A 27,159-nucleotide genomic window follows, 5' to 3' on the forward strand; every position below is an offset into this window, starting at 1 on the left:
AACCATAAAGCATGAATAGCCAGCTTCTGTGGTATCTTCTTGGCAGCCTTTGGCCTAGGGCAGTGGTCCCCAAACTGGGGGGCATGCTCCCTAGGGGGGTGCAGAGGAACATCCAGGGGAGTGCAGCAGGGCCTGGGCCAGCCCCCATGAAGGGGCGGGGAGGGAGCGCCACCCAGCCCCGCTCTGCCCCGAGCTCCACTCCAGCCCCACCTCTGGCCACAGCCCCCAGCCCCAGCTATAGTTCCAGCTGCAGTCCCAGCTCTGTTCCCAGCCCTGGCCCCCGCTCTTGGCTCCCGGCTGTAACTCTGCTTCCAGTCCCGGCAGCGGCCCCCAGCCTGGCTGTGACTTCAATCCCAGCCCGAGTGGGGCACAGAGACATTCTATTACTGGTAAGGGGGGGGACGCAAGAGGAAAAGTTTGGGGACCACTGGCATAGGGGGTGTGTTGGAGTGGGGGGTATGATTTGCCAGAGACTGCTGGTGTAGTAGAGCAGCTACTGCTCTTATCTATGATGAGGCCAGGGCTGGGACTTGTGGAATTAGGGATCCTCTACTAACTGTGTTGCACCCTCCCCTCAAACAGAAGCTGGGCGCAGCTGAGAAACTGGGACTAAGTTTCCTTTAGTATGAATCCCAGCTTTGCTCACTGAGTCAGATTCTGATCTCACTGTCAGGAGCCACTCAAATGGAATCAGCTGAGTTACACCATTGTTAGTGAGATCACAGTTAGGCTCTTTGGATCTGATTTTCCCCATTCAAGAATGGGATAGTAATACATGCTGTGACTGCTTCACAGGGGTACTGGAATGATTAGTGTTTGTACGGCACTTTGAACATGTATATTCAGGGCTTGGATTAAGCCAATATGGTGACTGGCACCTCATTCGTGCCACAGCCTTATGCTCCAAAATTGAAGCTTACTCTTGCTTTTTTTATGAGAGATCCTAGCTGTTTTGGTTGCTGAGCTACATTCAGTTCATATTTTCAAGGCTAACTGATGCAGTGATGTCTGGGTGCATTTGCAGAACTTGAAACAGTAACTCTGTGATCTGCCTCATTCATCTCAGTGGGCACCAGCTCAGATGTCCGACTATGATACATGGTTAACTATTTCAGTGCTCATCGGAGCGTATAAGAAAGGAGAGGGATGATCACAGTATGAAGAACTGCATAGTCTACTGTGCAACAGCTTATTTTGGCACCTCCCCTTCCCCACCAGTCAAGCCCAAGGAATCTAACAGAACCCAGCATCGCATCTGAGCTCCTCCTTTTCCCTCTTTCTAAACTCAGTAAGCCCCATTGGAGGTATGAGCCTCACCAAGGGGAAGATAAGCATGAGGAGTCTAGCAGAGCCCATGTATGTAATTTGGAACCCAGAGAAGAGGAGCCATGCCTGAGGAACCCAGATGGCATGTGTGATCGTATTTTGAACATCTTTACAATCTGTTGTGAGCAGCATCCCAGGTGGTTATTTTGGGGGTAGAGTTTTTCTTTTTTCCATTCTACCTTCTGATTACATTATTATTACAGTATTAATCCGCACACTTAGGATACGACTGCATAGTCTTTGTTGTTACAGAGCATTTTTTATCCACTGTTGAGATAGTGCATCAGTTTTTTAAATACTAAGGGAATACTGGGCATATTTGATGGCAAACCTGCATTTTTAAGCTGGAACATGCCCAGTTAGGTATATGATACATTTATATAAAGGGGTCTAATCCACATCTAAAGCATCTTGATATTGTGAGTAACATTGCTTTGCATTTCTATAACACCTTTCTAGTAATGAATTAAACTCCACAACCTTCCTCTGGGGCAGAGAAGTATCATTAGCCCCAGTTTGCAGAGACCTACTGACTATTTCAGCACTTCACAAAAAATAGTCAGAGCTACAAATCTAGGGGTACTAATGAAATCTTTAAAAAATGTTTGATGTTTCCTACTTAGAGTTGTGGAATTTACAAAATTCTTCCATATTCTGAGCAAAAACTTCCTAGCTAAGGAGATACTTGACACTATTACTGTTAGCCACAGAAGGAGCAAGAAAGGGCTAAGATAAAGTGTAACTGAAATTGTCTTCTGCAGTCCTTTGACCATTCTGCCTATCTGTCTCTCTGGTTTTTATACTGAGCTCATCACCATGGTATCCAAGTGCTTACTGACATCTCCCCAACACCTCTGCATGAAAGCCTGGGCAACAGCAAAACCAGCTGCCCTAGCTGGGTGAAGATGTAAATAGGTTTTGAAATGTCATTTCATTAGAACTATATCCTTTGTGAGTAATCCAGTTATTTGAGGGGCTAAGCTATTGCATGTCCATCATATGCATGGAGTCACCCAGTGTTTTTTGGAATTACATTGATGCCCTGCGCAGTAGTTTCAGTGCCTTTTATGCAGGGGCGGCTCCAGGCCCCAGCACGCCAAGCGCGTGCCTGGGGCGGCAAGCCGCAGGGGGCGCTCTGCCGGCGCCACAAGGGCGGCAGGCAGGCTGCCTTCAGCGGCTTGCCTGCAGAGGGTCTGTTGGTCCCGCGGCTTTGGTGGACCTCCTGCAGGCGTGCCGGAGGAAGCCTGCCTGCTGTGCTTGTGGTGGCAAAATCCCTAGAGCCGCCCCTGCTTTTATGTCTTGATCAGTTGCATTGGTGTCCTCAGATTATTTGAAAGTGCCTTCAGTATCCTGGCAGAGATTTTGATTCTCCGAGTCCTGGGCAGCGGTTCAGAGGTTTCAGTGACCTGGCTAAAACTTGAGTGCCTGAAGTGACCTGGACAGCTTGAATCATCATAGCCTGAGCAAGGAGGATCTTGGCACTAGCCTTCTTGGCTCCAAGTTGGGCTTGATCCACTGCTTTTCTGTCCATGATGGAACCTTCCTGTGCCCAAACTGCTAGGTTCTTGGCTTCGTCTGTTTCTACATGGGCCATAGCAATTATTTTTTTCTGTCCTCAGGATTCTGCTGTTGCCTCCATAAAACCATAATAGTGTGTTTTCATGTTCTGGGATCCAGCTATTAGCAAGTGGTCTGATAAATAACCTCCTCCTTCATTAAAACCAATTTACTCCTCCTCAGATCCCATAAGCCTCTCCCTTCCTCTTCTCTCCCCCTCCTCCATGACTCAAAGGTACTAAGGGAGGGAGACTTGTTTCTAAAATGGCAGCTCTTTCCTCAACAACTTCTGTTGTTGAAACTCACCAACCAATTCAACTCTCTCATAGAGCTGCATTGAGGTCCAGACTGTGGGAACCTTTCTAGAGGCTGGGGAGTGAATTGGACAAGCAGCAGCAATCTGTAAAATACTCCCAGAGAAAGAAATAGATTCTGTGCCAGGTTGCAGAGTCTCAATAAAAAGAGCAGCCGCTCTGCATAAAATGTGTAGGAGGTTGAGGGGTAAAAGTGGAAATGCAACAGAGCTGGCAGAATTCACAGGAAAAAAAGACTGACTAACCATGACATTCATCCCTTCACTGATAATTCCCTTCCCAAAGTCCCCTGAGAACCCCCATAAAGCTGTGCTACTCTGCCTCTCCTGTCTACATCCACTCACCTCCTTCCCATGGCACCCCAGATTCCCATCTCTTTCCCAGAGATTCCCCTCCACATACCCCTTTGCTGCCTAGCCAGCCTCATTTGCTCATTAGACATATGTGCCACTGATGAGTCAGGGACAGAACTGGTTGTAAAATGTTGATGGAAAGAAAATTTAAACAAAAAAAGAAAAAAGAAACCAAAATTTCTGATGATGTTTTTCCGGTTTTCTGGTCAGCTCTAGGCAAGAAAGCAGCAGCAGGAAAAAGTAGCTGATGGAGCTGAGCAGTTTCTTTGGCTACTCTTAGTGAAATTCAGTTAAATTACCTTAAATAAGGGGAATTACCTTTTTTGTGTTTAATTTTGGGTGGGGGCACAGGTTGTGGCATCTGTAGCTATTTAGCTGGATGAACCCAAAGAAACGTGATGAAAACAGGACAAAATTTCTCAAAGGGAGAATTTCTAAATTTAACCTCTACAAAAATTAGTAAATATTTACTTTATAAATTGTATAATTGTTCTATGAAGTCAAAACTGTCCACTGTGCTAAATTTTGAGACTAAATTCAATCAATGAAGTGTGCAAAAAGGAATTTTAGTCTTGCTTAAAATAATCTCAATGCAGCCTTGACTATGGAGTTAGTAGAGATGTCTCCATAATGCCAGGAGTGATTGATAGAATCTCACACAACATTCCTGAGGATCTCCTCATGGATAAGCCTCCCCCATTCACTATCTATCTCAAGGTCTATCTCCTCATGCCTGCTAACTTTAGACACCAAATAATTAAAGGCTTCTGTGTTACCTAGATGTGGCTCTCAGCACACAATCCCAGCCCAATAGGGATGAATCAGACACGATGAAGAACTTCATACACCTCTAAAGCAGTATACTTTATTCCAGAGAGCAAAGGATCCCTGATGTGTTCTGAAGGTCTTTATCACAGGAATGAATTCACAGGAGGTCCTATTACATTGCAGCTTGAACAATGTAGAACTAAATATAGATAACTGTGACGGGAGATTTATAGAAGAGTGGAGTCTGTGTAGACGTGTATTGTTTCTTTAAATCTGTAGCAGGAAGGCGGGCAGAAGGGGGCCAGGAAGGATCTAGGCAGAAACTCTATAACAAAGCTAAATAGATCAGCTTTAGAGATAATACGGTTTTCCTTATTCTAATAAAGTTCCATGTTCAGTCTTAGAAGAACTCAACTCTGTGATTCTTTTCTATTGTCATATGGCTGGACCAAGGAACGGGGTTTCTTTCCAATCCAGTATTTTGGTTTGGACTGCTAGAGAGTGGGACTATCCACATTGTTTGTATCTAGATCTAACTTTCCTCAAAGTTTGGGAGTGTTTAGAAATGGAATTTGGTTTGGAACTTTATTTCAAAATGGGACGTTTAGAAATCTCAATTTAAAATAAACCCTCTTGTGTATTTTATTTATATGGAGCATTGCCCCCCATGTACTAGGTGCTTTCAAAACACTCAGGAAGTTTTTGACTTGAGGGGCTCACGATCTAAGGAATTTATATAGATTGTGAAATATAATAATCTAATGTATTCATATTGTCACAGCTTCATACAGTGTTAGAAATACAAATGAACCTCATCAGATCCGAAGGTCTTTCAAATGAAACCTGAAAAATTAGGTCTTGTCCACACTCTAGATGCTAAAAAACTCCATGCCACCTTTTTTAAAAGTAGGGGTTTGCCTTTGGCCAACATTGTCCTTCTAGTGTAGAGAAGCATGCTGGGTACTAGTTCCATGCTCCTCTGTATGCTGGAGACATATCTGTGGTGGAGGGATATAAAGGTGCTGAGCACTCTGGTCCTAATCTGATCTGAGTTCAATGGGACTACTTATATGATTAAAGCTAGCCAGGTGCGCAGCTGTTTTGCTTGATAAGAGCTAGAGTGCTCCTCACTTTACAAGATTCAGCTCATAGTTTGTGGTGTGCTGTCAGACCCTTTTTCATTCAAAATTTGAGACCTTTACTTCCCTGCTTCTGCTGGAGGACCTTTTGGAAGACTAGAGAATTAATGGGATAGTGAAATCAACGTAAAACATTAATTTTGCTTGGAAAGCTGCAATTCAAGTCCATTGAGAAAGGAAGATTATGGGCTTTTTGATGGAATGGGGAAAGCAGTGGGAGAAACAAACATGTTATGTTAGACAACAATAACTGTGTTTAATAAAGGATAACTGAAAAGCTGCTAATAAGCAGAACAGGATGGGGTGGGGGGTAACTGGGAAGCTTGCAGAAGCAGCCCAGTAGAGAGGGGGGGGGGAGCAGTTAGAGGGAAATTGGCAACCTGGTGGGATTAGCAGAGCAGAGATGGCTGGGTGTAGGGTGACCAGATGTCCCATTTTTAAAGTCCCATATTTAAGACCTCCTGCAGATGTCCTTTTTCTTAAAAATGGGCAAATTGTCCTATATTTTCTGTCTCCCCCTATCAGTACTGGTGGATCCTGCTGCTGGCCGGATCCCTGCTTGCCAGCCGCCCTCACACCAGCAGTGAGTGGTGGGGTCCAGTGGCTGAAGATGATGAGGGTGAGTGTGCAATGCTGGTGGTGGGTCCGGACTCTCCCCCTGCTGGTCCATCAGCGCAGCCCCAGCTGCATACCAGCTCTTGGCCAGCAGGGCCTTGCCCCCGCCCCCGTCCCATTTCTGGCTGGAATTGGCTGTGCACTGCAGTGGCTGGTAAGTGCAGGCAGGCGCCAGACAGCAGCTGGTTACGTGTGGCCTCTGCTGCCCACCCATCAGCCCTTTATGTGCTCCCCCCCTCACTGTCATCTCCCTGCTTTTGCCCCTTTGCCTCTCCCAGCCCTGCTGCTCCTCCATTTGCTCCCTCTGCCCCCCGGCGGGGCGCATCCTGCTCCCAGTGCTGTGTGGAGAACCAACCCTGGGTCAGAGTGCTCAGCTCACTAATAGCCTGGCCGACAGGCTCCTTCCTTCCCCCACTGCCTCTGGCTGGGCTGATGCCCTGGAAAAGCCCAAGACCCTCTGGCCTGGGGCGCTGGCCAGGAGGAGCCAAGCCCTGCATGTGCCAAAGCCCCACACAGTGCTGGCTTGGGGAAGCCTCTTTGTCCCTCATCTAAGCTCTGGGGTGCTGGGGGGAAGCGATTTCTAGCCTGTTCAAGCTCTAAGCCTGCAGTCTCCACAGCAGCCCCCTGGGGCAGGGGCTTAGCACTTGCTTCCCCCTACAACCGTCTGCCCTGGGTCCTGCCCCCAGGGAGCACGGGTCTGTTCCATCCCCTAGGCACCCTGCCCTGCTGAGCCCCTCTCTGGCCTGGTTTGCTGAAGCCCCTGCAGTCAGGTTCCCTGGGCCCTGGTGCACAATGCTTCTTTAGGGCTTAACCCCTTCCTGCCTGTGCTATAGCCAGGGGACAGGAGGCAGTTGGGTTATATCGGTGGCCAGCAGCAGCCTGGAGGTGTTAGCTGCCTTTCAACACTGTGCGGGCAGGAAGGGACAAGCTGCTTCCAGCCATGGGAGGGTGGGGGTGGGAAGTAGGGGGAGGAAGAGATGAGCTCTGCAAACACAGGGGCCAGGTCATCCCTTCCCCCTTCCCTCCACCCCTGTGACTGGAAGTAGCTTCCATCCCTTCCCTCCTGCACAGTGCCGAAAGGCTGCTGCTGGCCACATGCTGGTGTGAACCCTGGCAGAAATCTTGGGGGGGGGGATGCGAATTGCATAGGGAAGACAAGGTGCCAGGTACCGGGAGAGGCGGGTCCATCCTGGGGGCCCAAACAGGCATAGAGGGCAGAGAGTGCCAGGCAAAGAGGTTCAGCTCGGTCAGTCACACCCCAAAAGAGGTGTACAGGAGTGTGTGTGTGTGGGGGTAGGGGTGTGTGTGTCACCCCTCCTTGTGTGAACCCTAAAGCCTTAAAGATAAGAAGGTAAATAAAAGATGCAACTACACAGTATTTTTTAATGGGGGCTCAGTCAACTTAATGTTAATTTGAACGTTTGTACTGCATAGTTCTTATTGATTACTGTTGAACTCACTTGAATACGAGTAATTTACTAGGTGTTCCATATTCAGTATAGGAAAATATGGTTACCATAGCTGGGGGAGAGAGTGGGAGGCTGGTAAGGCTAGTGAGTTTGTCAGGCATGATAGGAGTTGCTGTTACAGAACTGTGAACCCTTTGCTGTTAGCATCAAGGGGTTCTTGGGAAGCTGGTAGGGCTAGTGGATGGGGATGGAGTAGGGAGTCAGGTCAGCCCTGATATGTGTAGCAGACCTAGTGGACCAGGTTGGACCAGACCTAGTATATATGTCTTTGGAGTGGGAAGGCAAGTAGGGACCCCACTCTGCCCTGTGGCTGCTGGGTGAGGGGTTGTAAGTACGGGGCTAGCCCTACTCTAGTGTGTATGAGTAGAGAAGTAGGGAGGCAGGTAAGCTCTGGTGAATGTGTCTGGGAGGGGGGAAGATTAGGGGGTGACACAAACTTGGCACATATGAGAGTGACTAGAGAGCTGGATCTACACTGGTGTGTGAGTGGGAGTGGGGAGGTGAGCAAGGAGGATGAGCCCTGCCCTGGTGTGAGGTGTGCATGGGGCAGGGCTGGAGTGAGTAAGGGCCCTGCCTTGTTGCCTATCTGGGATAGGAGGAAGGAGGCCAATCCTGCCTGCTGGGTCTGTGGTTGGGAAAGTGAGCAAGGAGGGTGGCTGGGCCCTGCCCTGGCGAGTGAGGTGTGTGTCTCGTTCAGGGTAGGGATGAGTTAAGTGCCCTGCCCCAATCCGTGTCTGGGGTAAGGGGCCAAGCCAGCCCCAGCTTGAGGGATGAGGACATCTGGGGGCAAGGATGGCCCAGCCCTCTGGGGGGCAGGGTTGAACCCTGCCCTGCTGTGGAGGAGGAGGGTGTGTGTGTGTGTGAACCCTCTCCTAGGGGAGGGGAGTGAGTAAGGGGCTGGCCTAGTGCTGTCCTCTGGGGGGGGGGGAGGAAGGGTTACAGACCCTGCCGCTATATGTGTGGCGGGTAGGGAGGCCCCGTGTGGAGGGAGCCCTGCCTGAAGGCAGCGGAGCGAGGAGAGGCCGCCCTTGCACTGTTGCGTGGGGCGGGGTAGCTGGTGGGCCCGGCCCAGCACGGTTGGGGAGGGGGTGGCTGGCTCCGCTGTTGCCCTTTTAAATGTGTGAGAGGGTGCTGGAGGCTGGTACAAAGGGAGCTGCCGCCGCTCCTGCTTCCTCCACCGGCTCAGGCTGCTCCCCGCCATCTTCCGCCCAGCAGGCGCGGCCGGGTCAGGCCGGGCCGGAGCCGAGCTGCGCGGGGCGCGTGAGGCGAGGTGGCGCAGGCCCGGGCCCGGAGATGAGGCCAGGATGTCGGTGTCAGGGCTCAAGGCCGAGCTGAAGCTCCTCGAGTCCATCTTCGACAAGGACCACGAGCGCTTCCGCATCGTCTCCTGGAAGCTGGACGAGCTGCACTGCCAGTTCGTGCTGCTGCCGCCGCCGCCGGGGAGCAGCCCGCCGCCGCCGCCGCCGCTCACCATCCACTGCAACATCACGGTGCGGGCCGGGCCGGGCCGCTGGCGGGGGAGGGGGCGCGGCACCCGCCGTGCTGAGGGGGGCACTTGGCACCCACTTAGCCGGGGGCAGGCAGCGCTCGCGCAGGGCGCCCGGCGCCCACGGGAAGGGGGTAGAGGTACCCGTTGCCCCTGGGGTATGGGGCACGGCCCGCTGGCAGGGGGTGACTCAGCACCCCGGGGTATGTCGTCCCCATTGGGAAGCGGCATATGGCACCCAGGTGAATCCATCGCCTGCAGGGGCGAGTTTACCCAGTGCCTAAGGGGGCACAGCACCTAGCAACCAGTACACGGGGGCATGCCAGCTGTGTGCCAGCGGCGTCTTGTGTCGGGTCCTCCGAGCTCGGTCCTGAGACACACGGGCTGCCGCTGGCGAGACACTACGCGTGTAGCCTGCCTTCTTCAGAGCCTCGTCTGTCTCTGCCTTGATTTCCCCTACAGATGGGGAGAAACACCCCTTCCCCCCCCCCCCCCGGACTGATTCGGGCTGCCCCTTTCTTTCCTCTTCATAAAGTATTGAATCAGCACTCCTGCTTTCTGTTTCTCAGCTGAAAATGTCGCCTCTCTTAGCCTGGGGGCATTCTGCGGGATGAGGGGAGAAAGGGGTTTTGCCCACCACTTGATTAGTTATGCTGCGTGTCTGGTTCTTAGTTCGGGAGTTAGAGAAGCTGGGAGCCCTAAACAAAGAGAGTGTAGGCCCTGGAGAGAGCGAGAGCCACCCCCTTGTGTATCCCCACCATTCCTGCTGTTAGTTTTGTGCCCTAAAATCCATGGGGTGAGGAGAAGGAAAAAGGAGATTGCAGGGGAGAAAAGTACCTCTCCCTAAAGGATTTTAGTGGGACGTGGTAAGTATTTTGCTCCCTCCCCCAAAAGGTGGAAGCCCAGGAAGAAGGTGGAGTGTGTGCACATTACTGAATACGCAATACAAAACCAAGGCCTGAGCTGAGCAACTTGCTTTTCTGTGTGACCCAGCCAAGTGAGTGCCACAGAAAAGCTAACTGTTGTTTTGGGGATTGGAGGGCAGAAGGCATACAGATCTTTTGGTTTTCTTCTACGGCCTGGTATTTACTTTATCTGCATTTCTAAAATACAATTTTAAAATATGTGTGTAATGGTGAAAGTGACTGAATTAGCAAGGAGGCTGAGGAAACTTAATTATTGCCCATTTAAAGAGAGAAAACTGAGTGCTTGCTGAATAAAATACTTTTCTTGCATAATTTATGGAGGGGGATGTGTTTTGAATAACTCATTTGTGGGGTTTTTGTTTGTTGTTTAAATGAGTGAGTAAAACTGGGGAGCAAGCTCCTTATGGTAAAGATAGATAAGTACACTTTTTTTGTCTAAAATACCCCTTACCAGCTTTAGAAATACTATAGACCCTGAGCATGCAAAAGGATTTGAACATATGGTACTTTTACTTCATGTGGAATGCCATTCTAGGTTCACTTTGCAGCATTGGGACCATGTATAGGTAAATGTACCTGTCTATTTGGCAAGACAGTTCTTAAAGGTAGACTGTTTTTAAGGCTTGACTGCGTGAAATTGGGGTTTAGTATGTTGGGGGTCAGAGTAAAGATGACAACATAATTCATTGTCTCTCAGAAAAGGATGAAAGCATCTTCAAACAGATATCAAAGGGTCTGACTCTTCAAATGCCTGAGTACTGAAAGCTGAAAATGTAATTAAATTACCTGTATCATCAGTTACTTAAATTAGCTTAGAATAGGAAAAAAAATTAACTACATATTTTTAAAAGAAGGATTTGCAGGTTTGACAGTTATATGTCATGGAATTTGTTTTGTACTTACAAGTAGCTGAATAGAAGGGCACTTAATCCAAGTCTACTAACTTTTTAAAAAACACCAGTAACTTTTTATAATGCAATAAGCAACATGTTTTGGAGCCCTATGTCTAGAAAAATCAGATGAGTTGCATGACTTCCTATAAATAACTTTACTTCAATAGAAAACTACTGCTCTTTTGCTGAGGAGGTTGATTGCTACTTTCCACAGAGCATGACCTCTTTTTCATAAGTTTCTGAGAAGAATATAAAAGATAGTATTTCTGTACCATGTAATATCAATTCAGGATAATGGGTTGTTTTTCCTGTCCAATGATAAGTAGTAAAGCAGCCAGTAGCAATGCATTCTGGGTTTGTGCTGTGGTGTTTCTAGTCTTTTTCTACCTCTAAGGTCACTTTCGGCAGCAGCTCATACATCTTTTTATTTCAGGTTGAAGTATGGTTAGTACTTTTTGGTAGTTGCTTAATTGTCTTATGTCAGAGCATGAAACCAGTAATGTAAAGTGTGACCTAAGCTTTCACCAGCTTATAGTGGTGTCTGTTTACTGCATTGTGCTCTTATGGTCACTTGCCCCAAAGGCCTGAAGCCTCAGTTATGCTGGTTTAAGTGGCATGTGACCTTGCCACAAAGGAACTGAAAATGGCTGTTTCAGACCGAAAAGCCAAGGCTTCTGCTTTGCACAGTGGTAAGAGTTGAAGCATCTTGGAAATTATATTTTGCACTTCTGCCTAAGGAGGTTGGTGCTGTAGAAAACTAATTAAATTCTCACAGTATGAATAGAGTGACTTATTCAATCAGTTTTACAAATCGGGGATGGAAACTGAGGTACAGAAGCTAACTTTCACAAAATCAAGTGGGAAGTCAGTGGGACAGCCAAGAATAGAATCCTGGTCTCCTGATTCCCAGGCCTGGTGCTTTACCACAAGTGTACGCTTGCCTTCCTATTAAGGCTTGAAGTGGTGAAGGGAATTCCCTGTAGCAGACTCATACTCACTCTTGTGGTTTTAATTCCGAAGTGCTGCCAGCTTTGTCTCTAGATGTTGTATCTAGTTATAATTCTTACCCTTCGTCCTGCATGGGCTCTAGAGAGCTGGGTCAAGGCATTCTAGGATCTAGAATATATTTTCTGATAACAGTGTTCGCACACACAAACTTGTAATGTTATAAAAAGCTGACAGTGAACATGTGTGGTTCTCTGGAGAAACTCAGCCATTGCTATTGGAGGAGTTATCTCTAGGCTCTGAAATTACAGTGCAAATATGTAACTTCTAGTCTGTTTGCCTTTCCTAGAAAACTTAACCCTCACAATACTGAAAATCCTCAAGGATATTTTCTTCCACTTTGGAAGAGGACTCCTGGCAAGTGCTACTGTAGTTCCATAGGCCATTAAACATTTATTTCCTTCCTCCTTTGTGATGTCACAGAGACTAACATTAGCTGATTACTTTTTAAAAGGTGGTGGTAAAAACTTTCCCAGCTAATTAGTTTGGAATATATGCTTGCTACTTAACACAGTAGTGGGTTTCTGAATGCCAAAAGACTCCTATTTATAAGAGAAAATAAATAGCAACTAACCATGTGATCCTTTGCATAGTGTCGGTTAGCAAAAACATTCTACCTTGTGGGACCATCGTACCACATGTACAGTGTGGTGGTTATATAAACACTCGTGCATTTTGTATGGGCATGAAAACTGTTCTAAATATTAATAATCTCTCTCTTACAAAGGAACGAAGTTCTTTCAAGAACTTCTGGACCAAGACCTAAAGGAGATAGGAGAAATGATAACTTACATTTCTTTCTAATTAATCTTAGAGAATTTCTTTCCACTCTCCAATCTAAAGAGAGACAGTAGAGGGAATACAGCTTAAAAAAAAATTACCTCTGATTAAGAAACATAGGTTCTCACAAGGAATTCAGTGTGCTGAGTTACCATACTTTGACTAGCAGAGTATCTCCTGGAATTTCCCACTGAGGTGACATTTTCACTTTGAAGGCCTGGAATAATATCTCATTAGAAAATTGGTTTGTTGAACTATCAAAGCTCAGTGTTTTCTACAACTTCCCAGGAATATTATCCATCTAATTCTTAAAGACCCCTGAAATAAAATCCAGATCTAACTAAATTAATAGCTTATCACCTCTTGGATATAGGATAGGAGTGGACAAGTAGGTATCCAGTCACATTTCGAGGAAACTGTTTGCTTTACCCTTGCCAGGAGAGTGATCTATATTGGACCTTAAATAGTTAATCCTATTAGTTTCAAAGAGGCATTTTAGGGTGGAGTCATCCTTGTCAGAAATACTGATTCTTAGGCCTTAGAACTATCTAATTATTGAACTTGTTCAGGCTGTGTACCTTTACATTCCCACTTGTTGTGCCAAGAGCAATATCTCTGCTCCACAGTTGTCATCTACCTTTTTTGTGCTCCCTTACTGGTTAGCGACAGCACCTCAGTTAAAGTCAGGCTGAACAAAATTTGCGTGTTACAAGTTCCATGTGGATTTACTCTTCTCCCCTTGGGGTGTTTTGTATAAAAAGCAAATCAGTGGACTTAAAATCAGTAGTTTATTGCATTTTTTTTATAACAGTGCTTCTAACTTAAACATGTCTTTATTTGAGAGCTGTAGAGTTTCAATTCAAGATGACACAGCCTAAGTCTGGTAAGGTACCAAAAGTTAAGTGTTGTGACTGGATGTTCTGCTTTCTTTTCACGGAAAGAGAAGGAACTACCCATATGAACCAGTATCTGAAATGCAGAGACTGAATTTTAGGTAGAACTCTTATTTTCTTTTCTGCAAGTGTGTGTGTTTGTGTTTAAGGATGCTCAGTTTATACACAACTCATTTCATAATGAATGAGCTACCAACTCAAAAGAAACTACCAAACTTCTCGTACGATGGTAAATCCTTATAGTGATGGTTAGAGTTCAGATTATTTCCTGTGCAGCATATAAATACCAGGAACAACCTGGAAAAAGTTACTGGATATGTTTCCTTTTCTTCAAAAAGGAAAATTGTAATACCCAAATTCTAAAATGTATAAAACTCCAAAGAGCTAGACATGTTGCAAGGAGGCAGAATAATCTTATTTATGCAACAAATTATGAGAATAATAAATTAGTAAGCTGTTCCTCCTTTAAGGAATGCACTTCTGAAAAAAAAATCAAGAATACTGAGTTTTCTAGCTGCATAATATACTTCTACACTGCAAAGCTCAAATTGGAAAAACTAAACTTTGCTAGAACAATATTTTTTTGGAAAAAAAATCCAACTGCACCAGAACTGAGTGAAGGCTTATAAACTTCTATGGTTTCTGTAATTTCTGTTTTGTTATTTACAGCTGCTCTATAGCAAGAATCCATGGCCTAAAGATTATATTAAGAGCTTTGCAGATAAATTGCTCTCATTCCCCTCTATACAATGTACCTCTAATCATATGATAAATTGCCCCTAACATATCACATGATGTCACAGTGACAGGCCCCAGTGCTGCAGATGTTTATTCCATGTGTCGAATTGTAAGCATCTGAGTAGTCCCATTTAAGTCTAGGGAACTACTCATGCATGTGTGAACTATAAACATGTAAATATTTTCAGGATTGTGGCCACCTGACCCCCCAAAACAGGCATTTTTTAAAAAATGCTCATTGAAATTAATGAAATCAGGTGACAATGTATAAGTACCTAAGGCAGATCAAACTTTTATGGTCCCCATCACTGTAGTATCTGATTGCCTCACAATCTTTAATATAGTTATTTTTTCAAAGCACCCCTGTTTGGTAAGGAAGTACTATTATCCCCATTTTACAGATTACAGGGGAACTGAAGCACAGTGATTTCCCCAAGGTCACACAGGAAGTCTGTCCCAGAGCAGAGAATTGAACCCTGGTCTCCATGTCTTGGGTTAGTGCCCTAACCTTTGGATCATTCTTCCTCCTAGCCTACATACTTGCTCAATCAGATTAGAATTAATGCTTCCCAATGTTAACATGGACAAAGTGGTCTCTGTAAAACTTAGAAGAGTCAGTGGTAATCTTTGCAAGTTTATTAACATTATTCACTGTTCCTACAGAAACTAAAATGTAGTTTAGGATTACTTCATTGGATAACTAGAAAACATTTAGTGGCCTAGGTTGGCCATTTGTTTCATGTTATCAAAAACATTGCATTTGAGCCAGAATTTGAGCAATAGCTTTATGTGCTCTGTGGCCCTACAAGTGACACTCTCTTTGTAAAGAGTATTATTATTTCTCCATTTAACTTGTCAAGGTGTACACCGCAAGGATGTCTACTTTTGCTGCTTCTGTTTGATGTGGTATTGGAACTGATAATAGCCCTTATGTCAGAGAACTAGCAGTTTTATTTTACTTGCCACAAATCATTCTAGTTGATTTCCAAATAATGAATCTAATAAAACAGTTATTTCCTACTTTGTTTCAAGGAAACCTATGATATCTTGGACACCACTGTGTGATAACTGTTGGTAAATGTTTTTTACATAGAATTAACCCCTCTATACTTGTTCTTCATCGACTAGCTGCTTAAAATATCTAACAACTTAAAATGCTTTGGTCAAAAAGTTTAAGTAACACTTAACTTTCAAACGCCTGAACAGCAAATGTAACTTTTCTTATCTGCATAGTAAACACTGGCATTTTTATCTGTTCTGAATAATCAAAGTGGTGCTTTCTGTGCCTTCTTGGTTGCAAAGATTTGAACTGCTTCCTGAAGGTCCACAGTCTGGGCAAGCTAATGCTCTATGGGGATGGTTGCAAGGCCGACCAGCCTGTCCTGTGTCATTGTGGAGCATAGATGTGTTCTTAACTTCAGCTTGGAGAAGCTGCGTTCTCTACTGGCAACTGTTACTCTGCGCATACTTCTCACACTTCCTGTAACAAAAGCATTTGGAAAGAGGGTGGTCATCTTATTTGTGCATATATATTCTTCAGGTATAGTGAGGAGTTTTGGAATATCATACAAGATCCCAAATATACTGCTGTGTTCCTTGAGCTGCATGAAATGTTCTTCAACTGACTGTATTGCACAATCTAGCACCTAGTTAAAGAATTCAACTTTGAATTGCTGTTTGGGGTCTCTTATGGGATTATCTTGTGCCTCGTAATCAAAATGTCGTCGTCTTTGGTGACTCTTGTATTCTTGAATGGGTGGGAAAATAGCCTCAGTGTGAAGTTCCTTTGCCAGCTTCCGTGCACTCTTCAGAATGTTTTGAAATCTGACCAGTAAGACTGTAGGTATGACTTTGCTTTGTCCAGTTGTTCCATTGCTCCAGATATATCAAGGTCAGCACCTCGGAATCTCTTGCTTACAACATTTATTTCAAACAGTGTTCTGGCATGACATAGTAAGCCACACAGAAATTTGAAGTTATGTATGTTTCTGGTGATTCCATTTCCCTCTGCCACTGTTCTCCCACGAACAGTTCCCATCATGGCATTATCCTCCATAATGGAAACTATGGCATCATTTGTCTTCCCAATTTGGTGTTTGATAGGCTTTATCACCTCCACTCAACTTTTCCATTGTATGGCATTCAGTGGTTTCAGTGTCAGAGGATGTTTCCAGATGTTGCTTCAAAATTTGCCATCGATGAGTTGATGCAGAGAAAAATACATAGATGCTTTGAATTAGATTAAAAAATTCAGCAGCCTCACTTGAACCTGATGCCTCATCACTAACCACCAAGTTCAATGAATGAGAACTGCATTAGACAAAAAAAGCTCAAGGGTTTAACTCTCTGATCTGTGTTTGCACTTCTCTGTTCTTACCTCTCATGTTGGCACAATTATTGTAGCCCTGACCTCTCATGTCAGCTATCACAATTCCTGTATCTTCCAGCTTTTTAAGAAGCATATTTGTCATACCAGCTCCTGTAGTATCATCAGTGTCAATACATTTTAGAAAATAGTCTCTGACAGTCACCATTGCAGGGACATTTTCACTAGATTCTTCTGTTGTTGTTGTTGTGTTTGTTACAAAATGCCCCATTAAAGTAATTTGTTCCGTATGGCTGATGTCAGGTGTGCAGTCCAGAATAACAGAGTAATATCTTGCTGACTTCAGATCTGCCACAATCTTCTGTTTGACTTTTGTTGCTAGTAACTGTATGATCTCATTTGGAACTGTTTTTCCAAGGTAGTGGTGTGTGTACATTTCTTGGGTGGTGACTCTTAGTGCTCCTGGAGTACAGCATCAAACTCGGTCATCAGCTCCACAATTTTAAGGAAGCTTCCATTGTTTGGCACTTACAGCTGATCTGAAGTGCCACGCAGTGCTAGGTTTTGGGTAGCAAGCATTCTCACAATGGCAATGAGAACATTTTGCCAGTAAAGAGACTCTGATGCAATCTTCTCTTGATGCTGATCATCTATGGTGGCCTTTAACCTTAGTCTCATCTCAAGAGCTTTCCACCTATGGAATGCTCTCTGGTGATTTGCTGCCTTCTCATGGCATGCTGGATTTCTAGCCAGATTTTTCCAGTCCTTTGTTCCTGTAGAACCCAATGTGGCTGGAACATTAGACTGGAAGAGTTTGCAACAAAAACAGTATGCAGCATTCTGGGGTTTTGAGTACATAAGCCATGGCCTCTCCACTTTGTCACCATTGGGGTTTTCATGCCAGTAATGTGTTGGATGGAAACTTCTATTTTCATTGTCTTTGGGGAACATGAAGTTTTTCACTTGCTGTGGCCCATGCAGTAGGAGGAAGTCCCTCAGGCTACTGCTCAAGTGGGTCCACAGTCCTGGATCATCTAGACTTCAGGAACTAAACTCAGCAGCAGCTGTTTCTTGTGCCTCCACCACACTCTTCTCTGATCTATACTTTTCTTCAGGAATGTGCATGGTTACATCCATTTAAGATGGAGATATGGATGTTGCAGTAGCTGCCAGGTTACCTGCATTCTGACTAACTGGAAGATCTCCTCACCACTCACATCCTTACTGGGGCTGGAAGGCTCACCGTGAACATTTGTGTCTATGTATCTCAGGAGAGCTCCTTCCTGCCTGGATAGAAAAGCTTCCTTTGCTTGCTTTCTTTTTCTGAATGCTGCCCCAAAGGGCATTTTCTTCTTTCATTCATGACTGCTGTTCTGTGCCAGCTATAGTGGCTCTCAACACTCAGTTGAAGGGGACAAATAAGCAGGCTGATAGCAGGGCCTGAGTGAGGAAAGATATCAGCAACTTAAGGGCCTTACTGGCTCCTACTACTTCAGTTGACTGCCTGTTCTCCTCCAGTGGGTTCAGGGAAGCAGCAGGAAACGGGAAGCTCTCTGAGAAGCTGGTGTTAATCAGTCCAGGCTCCTGGGGGTGCTAGAGAGGTAGATAAGAGGCTCCTGCTGCTTTCTCTTATTCCCTCTCACCTTTTCGCCTGCCTGCCTTTTATGTCTCTTGTGCCCTCCTTCCTCCAGCACAGCACTCCACCAGCTCTGTGCATCTAGAGCAGAGATAATACATCTGCACCAGCAGCAGACACAATTTTCTACACTTTGGGTCCGGGTGGGGTGGGGGAGGAGGGAAGGATAAGGCCACACTGCACTTCAAAACTTATTGAATGCCAGCCTTCTGTTGCTTGGGCAGCCCTCTGGGGTGGAGTGGTTCGGTGCCCAGAGGGCCCCCCCCAACACGTTCTTGGGCATCTGGGTGAGAAGGATATGGAACTTAGACCGCCACTGCAGCCCCTGTGTATGCTCCTGCTGCCTTTCTTGCAGCTCAGCCATACACTGGAGCATATCAGTTTGATCCTCCAGTAGCATCAGCATTGCATCCCGCCACCTCTCCTCTTGCTCCCACCACCTGTCCTCTTGCATGTCCCTCCGTCCTCACATTCATTTTGTGCTTTCCTCAACTCTGACATTGTCTACCTCCATGCATTTTGCTAAGCTCTTTCAGTGCGGGAGGACTGTATGAGCTCAGAACATTTAATCGCAAGTGCATTTTTTTTCCCCCACCTTCTTATCTAGCCTCTGGGACGGAGATGATAGGGGGAGCATTGAAACATTTTCAGCTGCAGGAGGGGGGAAAGAAGGGAGAGTAGTATTTTAAGACCCTTTTTTTTTTTTTTTTAAGAGAATAATGGGTAGACTCTTTCACGGTGAACCAAGCTGTTAACATTACATAGCACATGTACTTTCGGTACAAGGTTGCATTTTGCCTTTGAAGGTCCCCTTAATAAAATTCCCATATTTCAACCAGGTGACAAGAATGATATCACTCTCTTGAGTACAACACAGAGATAAAGAACAGATGTTGCTTGAATGCATTCCAGTAGCTGTACTGGCCGCGAATGCATCCCAAGTCTTCAGGGCAAATAATCATTAAACATGTTTGCTTTTACACCATGTATTATATTTACAAAGGTACACTCACCAGAGGTGCCTTCTCTGCCTTCAAGGTCTGGGAGTCCACCTTGGGAGGGTTGGGAGGGTATTGTCTCCAGGGTGATAAAAAGTTCCTGGCTGTCAGGGAGAACGCTTTCTCTGCTTGCCTGCAGTGTGCAACCCTCATCTTCCTCATCCCCCCCCCCCCCAAATCCTCATCCTTGTTGCATGAGACCCCCCCCCTTGTAGGAGTCTACGAACCAGGGTGGGGTAGTGGTGGGGGCACCCCGTAGAATTGCATGCAGCTCATCATAGAAGTGGCATGTCTGGGGGTCTGAACTGGAGCTGCCGTTTTCCTTTTTGTTAGGCTTGCCTGAGCTCCTTACCTTTCACGCGACACTGCTGCAGATCCCTGTTATAGCCTCTGTCCTTCATGGAGATTTTTTTTTCAAATATTTTGGCATTTCGCTGTTTGGAATGGAGTTCTGATAGCACGGATTTGTCTCCCCATACAGCGATCAGATCCAGTACCTCCCATTCGGTCCATGCTGGAGCTCTTTTGCAATTCTGGGACTCCATGGTCACCTCTGCTGATGAGCTCTGCACGGTCACCTGTGCTGATCAGCTTGCCACACTGGCCAAATAGGAAATGAAATTCAAAAGTTTGCGGGGCTTTCCTGTCTACCTGGCCAGTGCATCTGAGTTGAGAGTGCTGTCCACAGCAGTCACAATGGAGCACTCTGCGATAGCTCCCGGAAGCCAATACTGTCGAATTGCGTCCACGCTACCCCAAATTCGACCCGGCAATGTCGATTTCAGCACAAATCTCCTCATCGGGCAGGAGTACAGAAATCTATTTAAGAGCCCTTTAAATTGACAAAAATGGCTTTATTGTGTGGACAGGTGCAGGATTAAATCGATCTAACGCTGCTAAATTTGACCTAAACTTGTAGTGTAGATGAGGGCTAAGAGGGTTGGGTGGAACACTGGTACAGTGGCAAGAGAATGTAGAGAACCTAGTGAGCATTACTCACCGGCTCAAGTGGAGATAGTGTCTCATGGATCACCTCCACAGACTAGTAGGATATGGTCCACCCATGGAAAAATCAGAAATCCTTGAGGAAGAGATAATAAAAGTGAGAAGGCATGAATGTTAGAATAAGAGCAGAAGGGAGACATCTGACTGAATGATGGATGAAGGAATTGTCTTAAAGCAGGGGTTCTCAAACTGGGGGTTGGGACCCTTTGGGGGTCACGAGGTTATTACATGGGGGGTCACGAGCTGTCAACCTCCACCCCAAGCCCTGCTTTGCCTCCAGCATTTATAATGGTGTTAAATATATTAAAAAGTGTTTGTTTTTAATTTATAAGGGGGGGGTCGCACTCAGACTTGCTATGTAAAAGGGGTCACCAGTAAAAAAGGTTGAGAGCCACTGTCTTAAAGGGTGGGGAGAAGATGAGAACATTTACTGATTTCAAAAATCTGGGCAGGTACAGGGAAGTGAAGGGGAACTGGATACCAGGTATATAATGGTTCAGCTTTCACCACTGAAATGGTATTTTGACCTTTAAACCTAATGGTGACCGAGTAAAAGCCAGGCTTAGCTACTTCTCAACTGATATGGCTAATACTTCTCTAGTGAAAGCTGTTCATGTGGCCATAGAAATAAAGTGTGAATAACTCTTAAATATACAAAGAGTTGACTATTCATTTCAGGTAATCTTTTTTTCTTCCAGACATCCAAAAATTAAGCTGTGTGGTATTTACTATGTCACAGACTGAATCATACTAACTCCTTTAGAACCTGATACAAAAATCCATGCCTTAAGAATAGACCTTAAAAGTTAATCAAAATGTTTATTAGACAACCTAGTGACAACACACATGCAATTGGATAACAGACATTAAGCAAGAGGAATACTTGTTGTTGAGGCGCCTGAAACAAAAATTCCCTGTCAAAATTGCAGCATCAGGATCAGGGGTTCTCAAACTGGGGTCAGGACCCCTCAGGGGGTCATGAGGTTATTACATGGGGAGTCACGAGCGGTCAACCTTCACCCCAAACCCCGCTTTGCCTCCAGCATTTATAATGGTGTTAAACACTTTTTAATATATTTAATTTATAAGGGGGGTCATAGTCAGAGACTTGCTGTGTGAAAGGGGTCACCAGTTTTAAAAAAAAAAAAGTTTGAGAGCCACTAGTCAAGATTGTCGCACAAACATGACAAGTCAGAAAATTCAGGGCTCAAAATTCCTACTGGGTAATGAGCTTTCTTGTATTATAATTTGATCTGGCTGACTATTTTGTAATACTCTATTGGCATATAAACTAAAGCCAAGATTCTGTGCATTTGTGAAGTCTCTCTATTTTGTAGGATGATATTGTGGTTAATAGAAAAGACTGAGAGTTGGAGATCTGGGCTCTCAGCTCTGCTACAGGCTTCCTAGTAGTCTATATGCTCTTGGGAAGTCACTTAACCTCTCTAGTCTTGTCTACACTGACAATCATCTGTTGCTGACAAAAGTGTTAGCTAAAGGGTGCCCTTGAACCTGATTTAATTACAGTGTAGTTGAGGACTAATTCCAGTTTAAAAGTAGTATTTGACCTTGACTTCTGAAACTGCATAACACTGTTCATCTTTGGCTATACTTGATGGTAAACGAACTTCAGCACGAAGCTGCATCTCTTGTAGATGTATTAGCAGCCACAGCTTAATTACTTATTTCCTGCCATGATGGGGGAGAAGTGTGCGTGTGGAGGAGGGTTTTGTTCTTTCACAAACGTTTAGTGGTATCCACCTGAACTGTGAATATCTTTTGTATGAACAGTATCAAAAGCATAATATTAAAGTGTACATTTTGGTGACTAGATGTTACAGAGAATAAATATATTTTGCTTTACCTCCTCAAAGTGTACCTTTTAAAAATTCCAGTTACTAGTTTCTTCTAAAAAAAAAAAAAAATAGTGACCTTTCATTGTTCAAATGAATAAGAATATGCTCTTTTAGGTGTCTTCCCCCCCCTCCCCCGCAAAACCTGGCTTGCTTTAATTATACCACTCAGTATTAAATTTCCTGTAGCACTACTATAAACCCATAAGCAAGATACTTTTCTTTTGTTTATTGTTTATAATCATTTAGCAAGGGGATGTGCCAACTGAAATGTGTGCAGTCTGGCAGACTCACTTCCTAGATTGGTTTACCCAACCCATAATCTCCCCAAGGTTGATGTGGTGTTTCACACATTACCTACTGTTTTAATGAATGCATTAGCCTGAATAATAAACCCAACTTAAGTGGCTATAGAACTCTGCCTACAAGAAGCCTAATAACTGTATCCTATGACATATGTCTACATTCACGACCGTGACAATTTAACTGAAATCTATTCTTTTTTGACTATTACCTTCCATTGCACATACCCTGGATTATTGTAAGATGTATTTATACTAGAGAACTGTGGGTGGTGGTTTTTGTGTGTGTGTGTGTTTTTTTGTTTTAGGAAAAGCTTATGGGGTGGGAGGTTACATGTGTGTCTACACAGGGTAGAGAGACTCAGAATTGCAATCAGCTTTATCTATCCATTTTATTTTACAGATTTCAGAATTATTACACTTTAGACCATCTTAAATTGAAAACAAGGTTTTTTGAAAAGTTTTTTCCTTTTCCTTATGCCAAAGTAATAATCTTGATCTCTAAAATATTTTACTTATTTAACTTTTTTTTGAAATTCAGCTACACTTATAGATTCTGTAACAAATCCAAGAAAATTCTGTAGAACTAACTTGTACTTGCTATAAGCTGCATGGTTTTGGAATAGCTTCCAGCACATATGAGAACTCTCACCCAAATATTAGCCCACTTAATGCGTGTATATATAGTTACTCTGTGGTCACTGTCCTGTGAATACAGCCCTGGCACGCGCCACTGATAGGGTGACCAGACAGCAAGTGTGACAAATCCAGATGGGGATGGGGGCAGGGGGGTAATAAGAGCCTATATAAGAAAAAGACCCAAAAATCGGGACTGTCCCTATAAAATCAGGACATCTGGTCACCCTAGCCACTGAGTCCACCACCTGCTGCAGAACTGTAATTCATAATCTAAGCTTTCATTTTACTTACAAAATATTTCTAATCTATACGCTTGCAAAAAACCCACTGAAATGTGTACAGTGAGATAATGGTCAGCCTGAATCTATAAAAGGCTGAAATGATAGCTCAGAGGTGTGAACTGCTCCAGTCGTCTTAACAGGGTTTTAATTGTGAAACTTAGAAATGATTTGGTTAAATATTTGCTGACTATTTTCTGCTTATTTCAAGCAGAAACATCTAACTAATGTTAACAAAACTTTCTACAAGAGTAAAGCTTTTCTGTGTGGCAGTCAGATCTGTCTCACGTAGGCTGGCCCAAGACTGGAATAAACTCCCCCAGGATCCTGAGTACCATCACAGACCTCACCACGTCCCACTTTTAGTGCAAGGTACATTTCTTTGACCCTTGACTTATAGTTGAGTGTGGGTGTTGGGGTTTTTTTTTTTTGTTTTGTTTTTTTAAAACAATGAACAAAACACTTTACTGCACACACTTCTCCCCCTAGGGCAGGGGTCGGCAACCTGCGGCTCCCGGCTCGCCAGGGTAAGCACCCTGGCGGGCCGGCCCGGTTTGTTTATCTGCCGCGTCGGCAACTTCGGCCGATCACAGCTCCCACTGGCCGCGGTTCGCGGTCCCAGGCCAATGCGGGAGGCAGGAAGCGGCGCGAGCCGAGGGATGTTCTGGCCGCGGCTTCCTGCCTCCCGCATTGGCCTGGGACCGCGAACCGCGGCCAGTGGGAGCTGCGATCGGCCGAAGTTGCCGACGCGGCAGCTAAACAAACCGGGCCGGCCCGCCAGGGTGCTTACCCTGGCAAGCCGCGAGCCACCGGTTGCCGACCCCGGCCCTAGGGAGAGAGTAAGAACAAATACGTGACAGATATTAGTCCCATTGCTTAATGCACTACTGAAAGGTGCTTGGGTACTATCGTGATGAGCACAGTATTAGAACCTATATAGAACAGGATTATGGGATTCTTCTCTAACATGCCTCCTACACCTCCCCAGATGACTAAAGCCCCCACTGTCACCTGCATAACTTCAGAAACCTCCAGTTACCTTCATGACTCTCTTCCAGTATAGTTATACCTTGTCAATACAAAATCTGTATAGGAACAGCATCATATTGAATTTTTTATAAAAATTAATTAACTGAATATGAACATATGGAACAATTACTATAATCTATACTCTTTTTTATCTTAAATGAAGCTTTAACAGAACTTCTAGTCTTCTGCACTCCTGCCACACAATCCAGGGAATCTCCCACAAAACATATATTGCTCGCCATAGAGTATGTGGGCTTTTGACTGTAGGGAGGGTGAAAGAAAATAACATTTTTATTGTCATAAGCATTCTGCCTATATTATGTGAATACTTTTAAAATATATATATATATATATATATATATATATATAATCTGCTTAACTGAAATTGTATGAATACGGTTGGATTTGTTTATTGTACATTAATGGAAAGAAGTAGGTGGTAGGTATTTATATGGCTTGTGTAAGGGAACCCTGATGGAAACGCAGTTAAAAATCTCTGCCTTTTTCAGGGCGGATACAAATCAATTTTTAAAATTTTGTTTTTTTTACACATGCCTCTTTTTCTAAAAATAAATCTGGTTAAAATTTGAAATGGAAACCTATGTTAAGGCCTAAAGCTATTGTAATCTATTAAAAACAGTTTAATGAAACATAATACACTACATTAATGAGCACACACGCGTGCACACACACCTCAAATTGTAATGAGTAAAAAGATGCTGCTTTTTTAATACAGAATTGAGGTGGAAAATCTCCAACTTTTGAGGTTAACTCAAGGTTTATAAATGTCATTTTCCATCTGTCAACTCACTGATTCTACAGTTAAAACTTTGTTTAATCAGTTTTTAATTTTTGATTTTTTCCTAATGTATCAGCACATTTAAAGTAGTTTTAATTAATAAAAACAGTTTTAAATGTTTTTGTGCATCCTCAATTGAATTCCAATTTCCATCTAAATGTAACTTACACAAACTAGATTTTTTTTTAAACTCAGAAGAAAGAAATGTCAGTGCTAATTTTCAAACAAGAAACATTAATATTCTAAGCTATGTTAAGATATATAATCTAATGAGTTTATATTGCATCCTCCTGGTTTAGTGCAAAATCTAGTTTGAGTATATTTAGTTTCAAATAAACAGTTTTAGTGGTTAAACCAACCACAAAGAATGAACCTTTTCTTTAGGAAAGTAACTAAAAAGTACAAATGCAAAACCAAGATTCAACTTGATGACTTAAATTAAGGTTTTTTGCTTGCTGACTTGATTAAAACTGGTGATTTCTAAATTTATCCACCATGGCTTTGGTAATAGTACAATAGTTCTAGTGAGGGATAAACCCTGTGCATTTTAAGGGTACATCTGCACAAAAGCTGGAAGGTGTAATTCTTGCTCAGGTGGATGTATGTATACCTACTCCGCTGAAACCGATGCACTAAAATTAGCAATGTAACTGTAGCTACAAGGCGGTGGCTAGGCCAGCCTGCTGCCTATGTAGCCGTGGCTTCACAGTGTGAATTTTATCACACTAGTGAAAGCAGCAAAGAGTCCTGTGGCACCTTATAGACTAACAGACGTATTGGAGCAAGAGCTTTCGTGGGTGAATACCCACTTGCTTTTACAGATCCAGACTAACACGGCTACCCCTCTGATACATCACACTAGTGGTATCTCAGTGTAACCTCTCATCCTTCCTTGTGCGGTGGCTTTATGAAAAAGTATTATACCAACTAACAGACATGTAGTTCTAAAATTGTGCTTCAGTGGCAAGCTCCTAGGAGCTCTTCCCTCTCATGTCCTGGGCTTTTATTAATGGGCAAGATTTAACAGCTATCTTGATATTGTTTAGCTATTGGATGCTTTATATAGCATGGGAGCTAGACAAAGGTTTGGGGTGTCTCACAACAAATCTGGCCTCTTGTTAGTACAAAGGCTCTCCCAAATGTAAGGATACTATGAGTTGTAACTATCTACGTTGGCTGTGAACATTGAGCCTTTGTCTTCAGGCCTCAGTACACTTTAGGTGTGACGTAATTGCTCAGTATGTCAAGTGTTGTTGTTACTGAGCAATTTTTACAGTACACAGATTAGCTTGTAAAAAGCTACACAAATTTAAGCATGCAGGCTTTACTTGTAACAAATTCCTGCTCTCATTTGTTGAAAGCAAGAAATTGCTCCCTTCCAGAACTGCTATAATAAGACAGCCAACCATTTAATGTGAACAGTAACTCTGCATCTAAACAGTATACAACCTCATCTCGGTTGAATTGTATGGCAAAAGGCCCAAGGTAAAGTACCCTTCAGCCACCTGAGAAATAACAGTAATTTATTTATAACAGTAGGTAGCAATACAGTGGTATTTCTCAAATTGAAGGGTTGCTTTCCTAAAATGTCATAATTGGGCAATTTTTTTTTAAAGAGATGCACAGGTGAAGCTGTTGTCCCTATACCACATGGATATTTTTTCTTTTCTTCATCTTCACACCCCAATGCCACCCCTCACCCCCTTACAAAAAACAAAACACCAACCCTCTCAGATCAGCTGCTTGTAGGTAGGTTTAGTCATCTAGTAAATTTTACAAGTCCCGGTTCTGCTGAGTAGTTCAGATGACCTCCCAAACCATGAGTACAGTTGAATTTTTTTGCCATATCCTAAGTACCATGGCTTTTTGTTTCATTACAAATCTCAAGTGGGCGTCTTTATATTTACAGATTGAATGTTTGAAATGCTTGTTTATATTCCATATTCCAAAATGGGTGGTGACTCATCTCTAATATAACACAAATGATGTCACAGAATAGTTAATATTATCTGCTCATCTATAGAATCTCTTG

At 44.1% G+C, this 27,159-nt stretch overlaps 1 protein-coding gene across 3 annotated transcripts in view; it reads left to right on the forward strand.

The window, feature by feature from the left end:
- UBE2Q2 (ubiquitin conjugating enzyme E2 Q2) overlaps positions 1 to 27,159 on the forward strand; it is a 227,408-nt gene that overhangs the window by 135,735 nt on the left and 64,514 nt on the right. The window contains exon 1 of one of the 3 annotated variants that reach the window (XM_044979263.1): positions 6,053 to 6,076. The exons of 1 other annotated variant lie outside the window; for it this stretch is intronic. In XM_044979263.1, coding sequence (XP_044835198.1) covers positions 6,068 to 6,076 — 9 coding nt within the window. In that variant the 5' untranslated portion in view covers positions 6,053 to 6,067. Of the gene's footprint in view, positions 1 to 6,052; positions 6,077 to 8,661; positions 9,032 to 27,159 lie in introns of those variants that run through there. One more of the 3 variants, XM_044979261.1, reaches the window with a different exon arrangement.

Source organism: Mauremys mutica, chromosome 11, assembly GCF_020497125.1.
Source record: "Mauremys mutica isolate MM-2020 ecotype Southern chromosome 11, ASM2049712v1, whole genome shotgun sequence".
Classification (NCBI taxonomy): Eukaryota; Metazoa; Chordata; order Testudines; family Geoemydidae; genus Mauremys; species Mauremys mutica.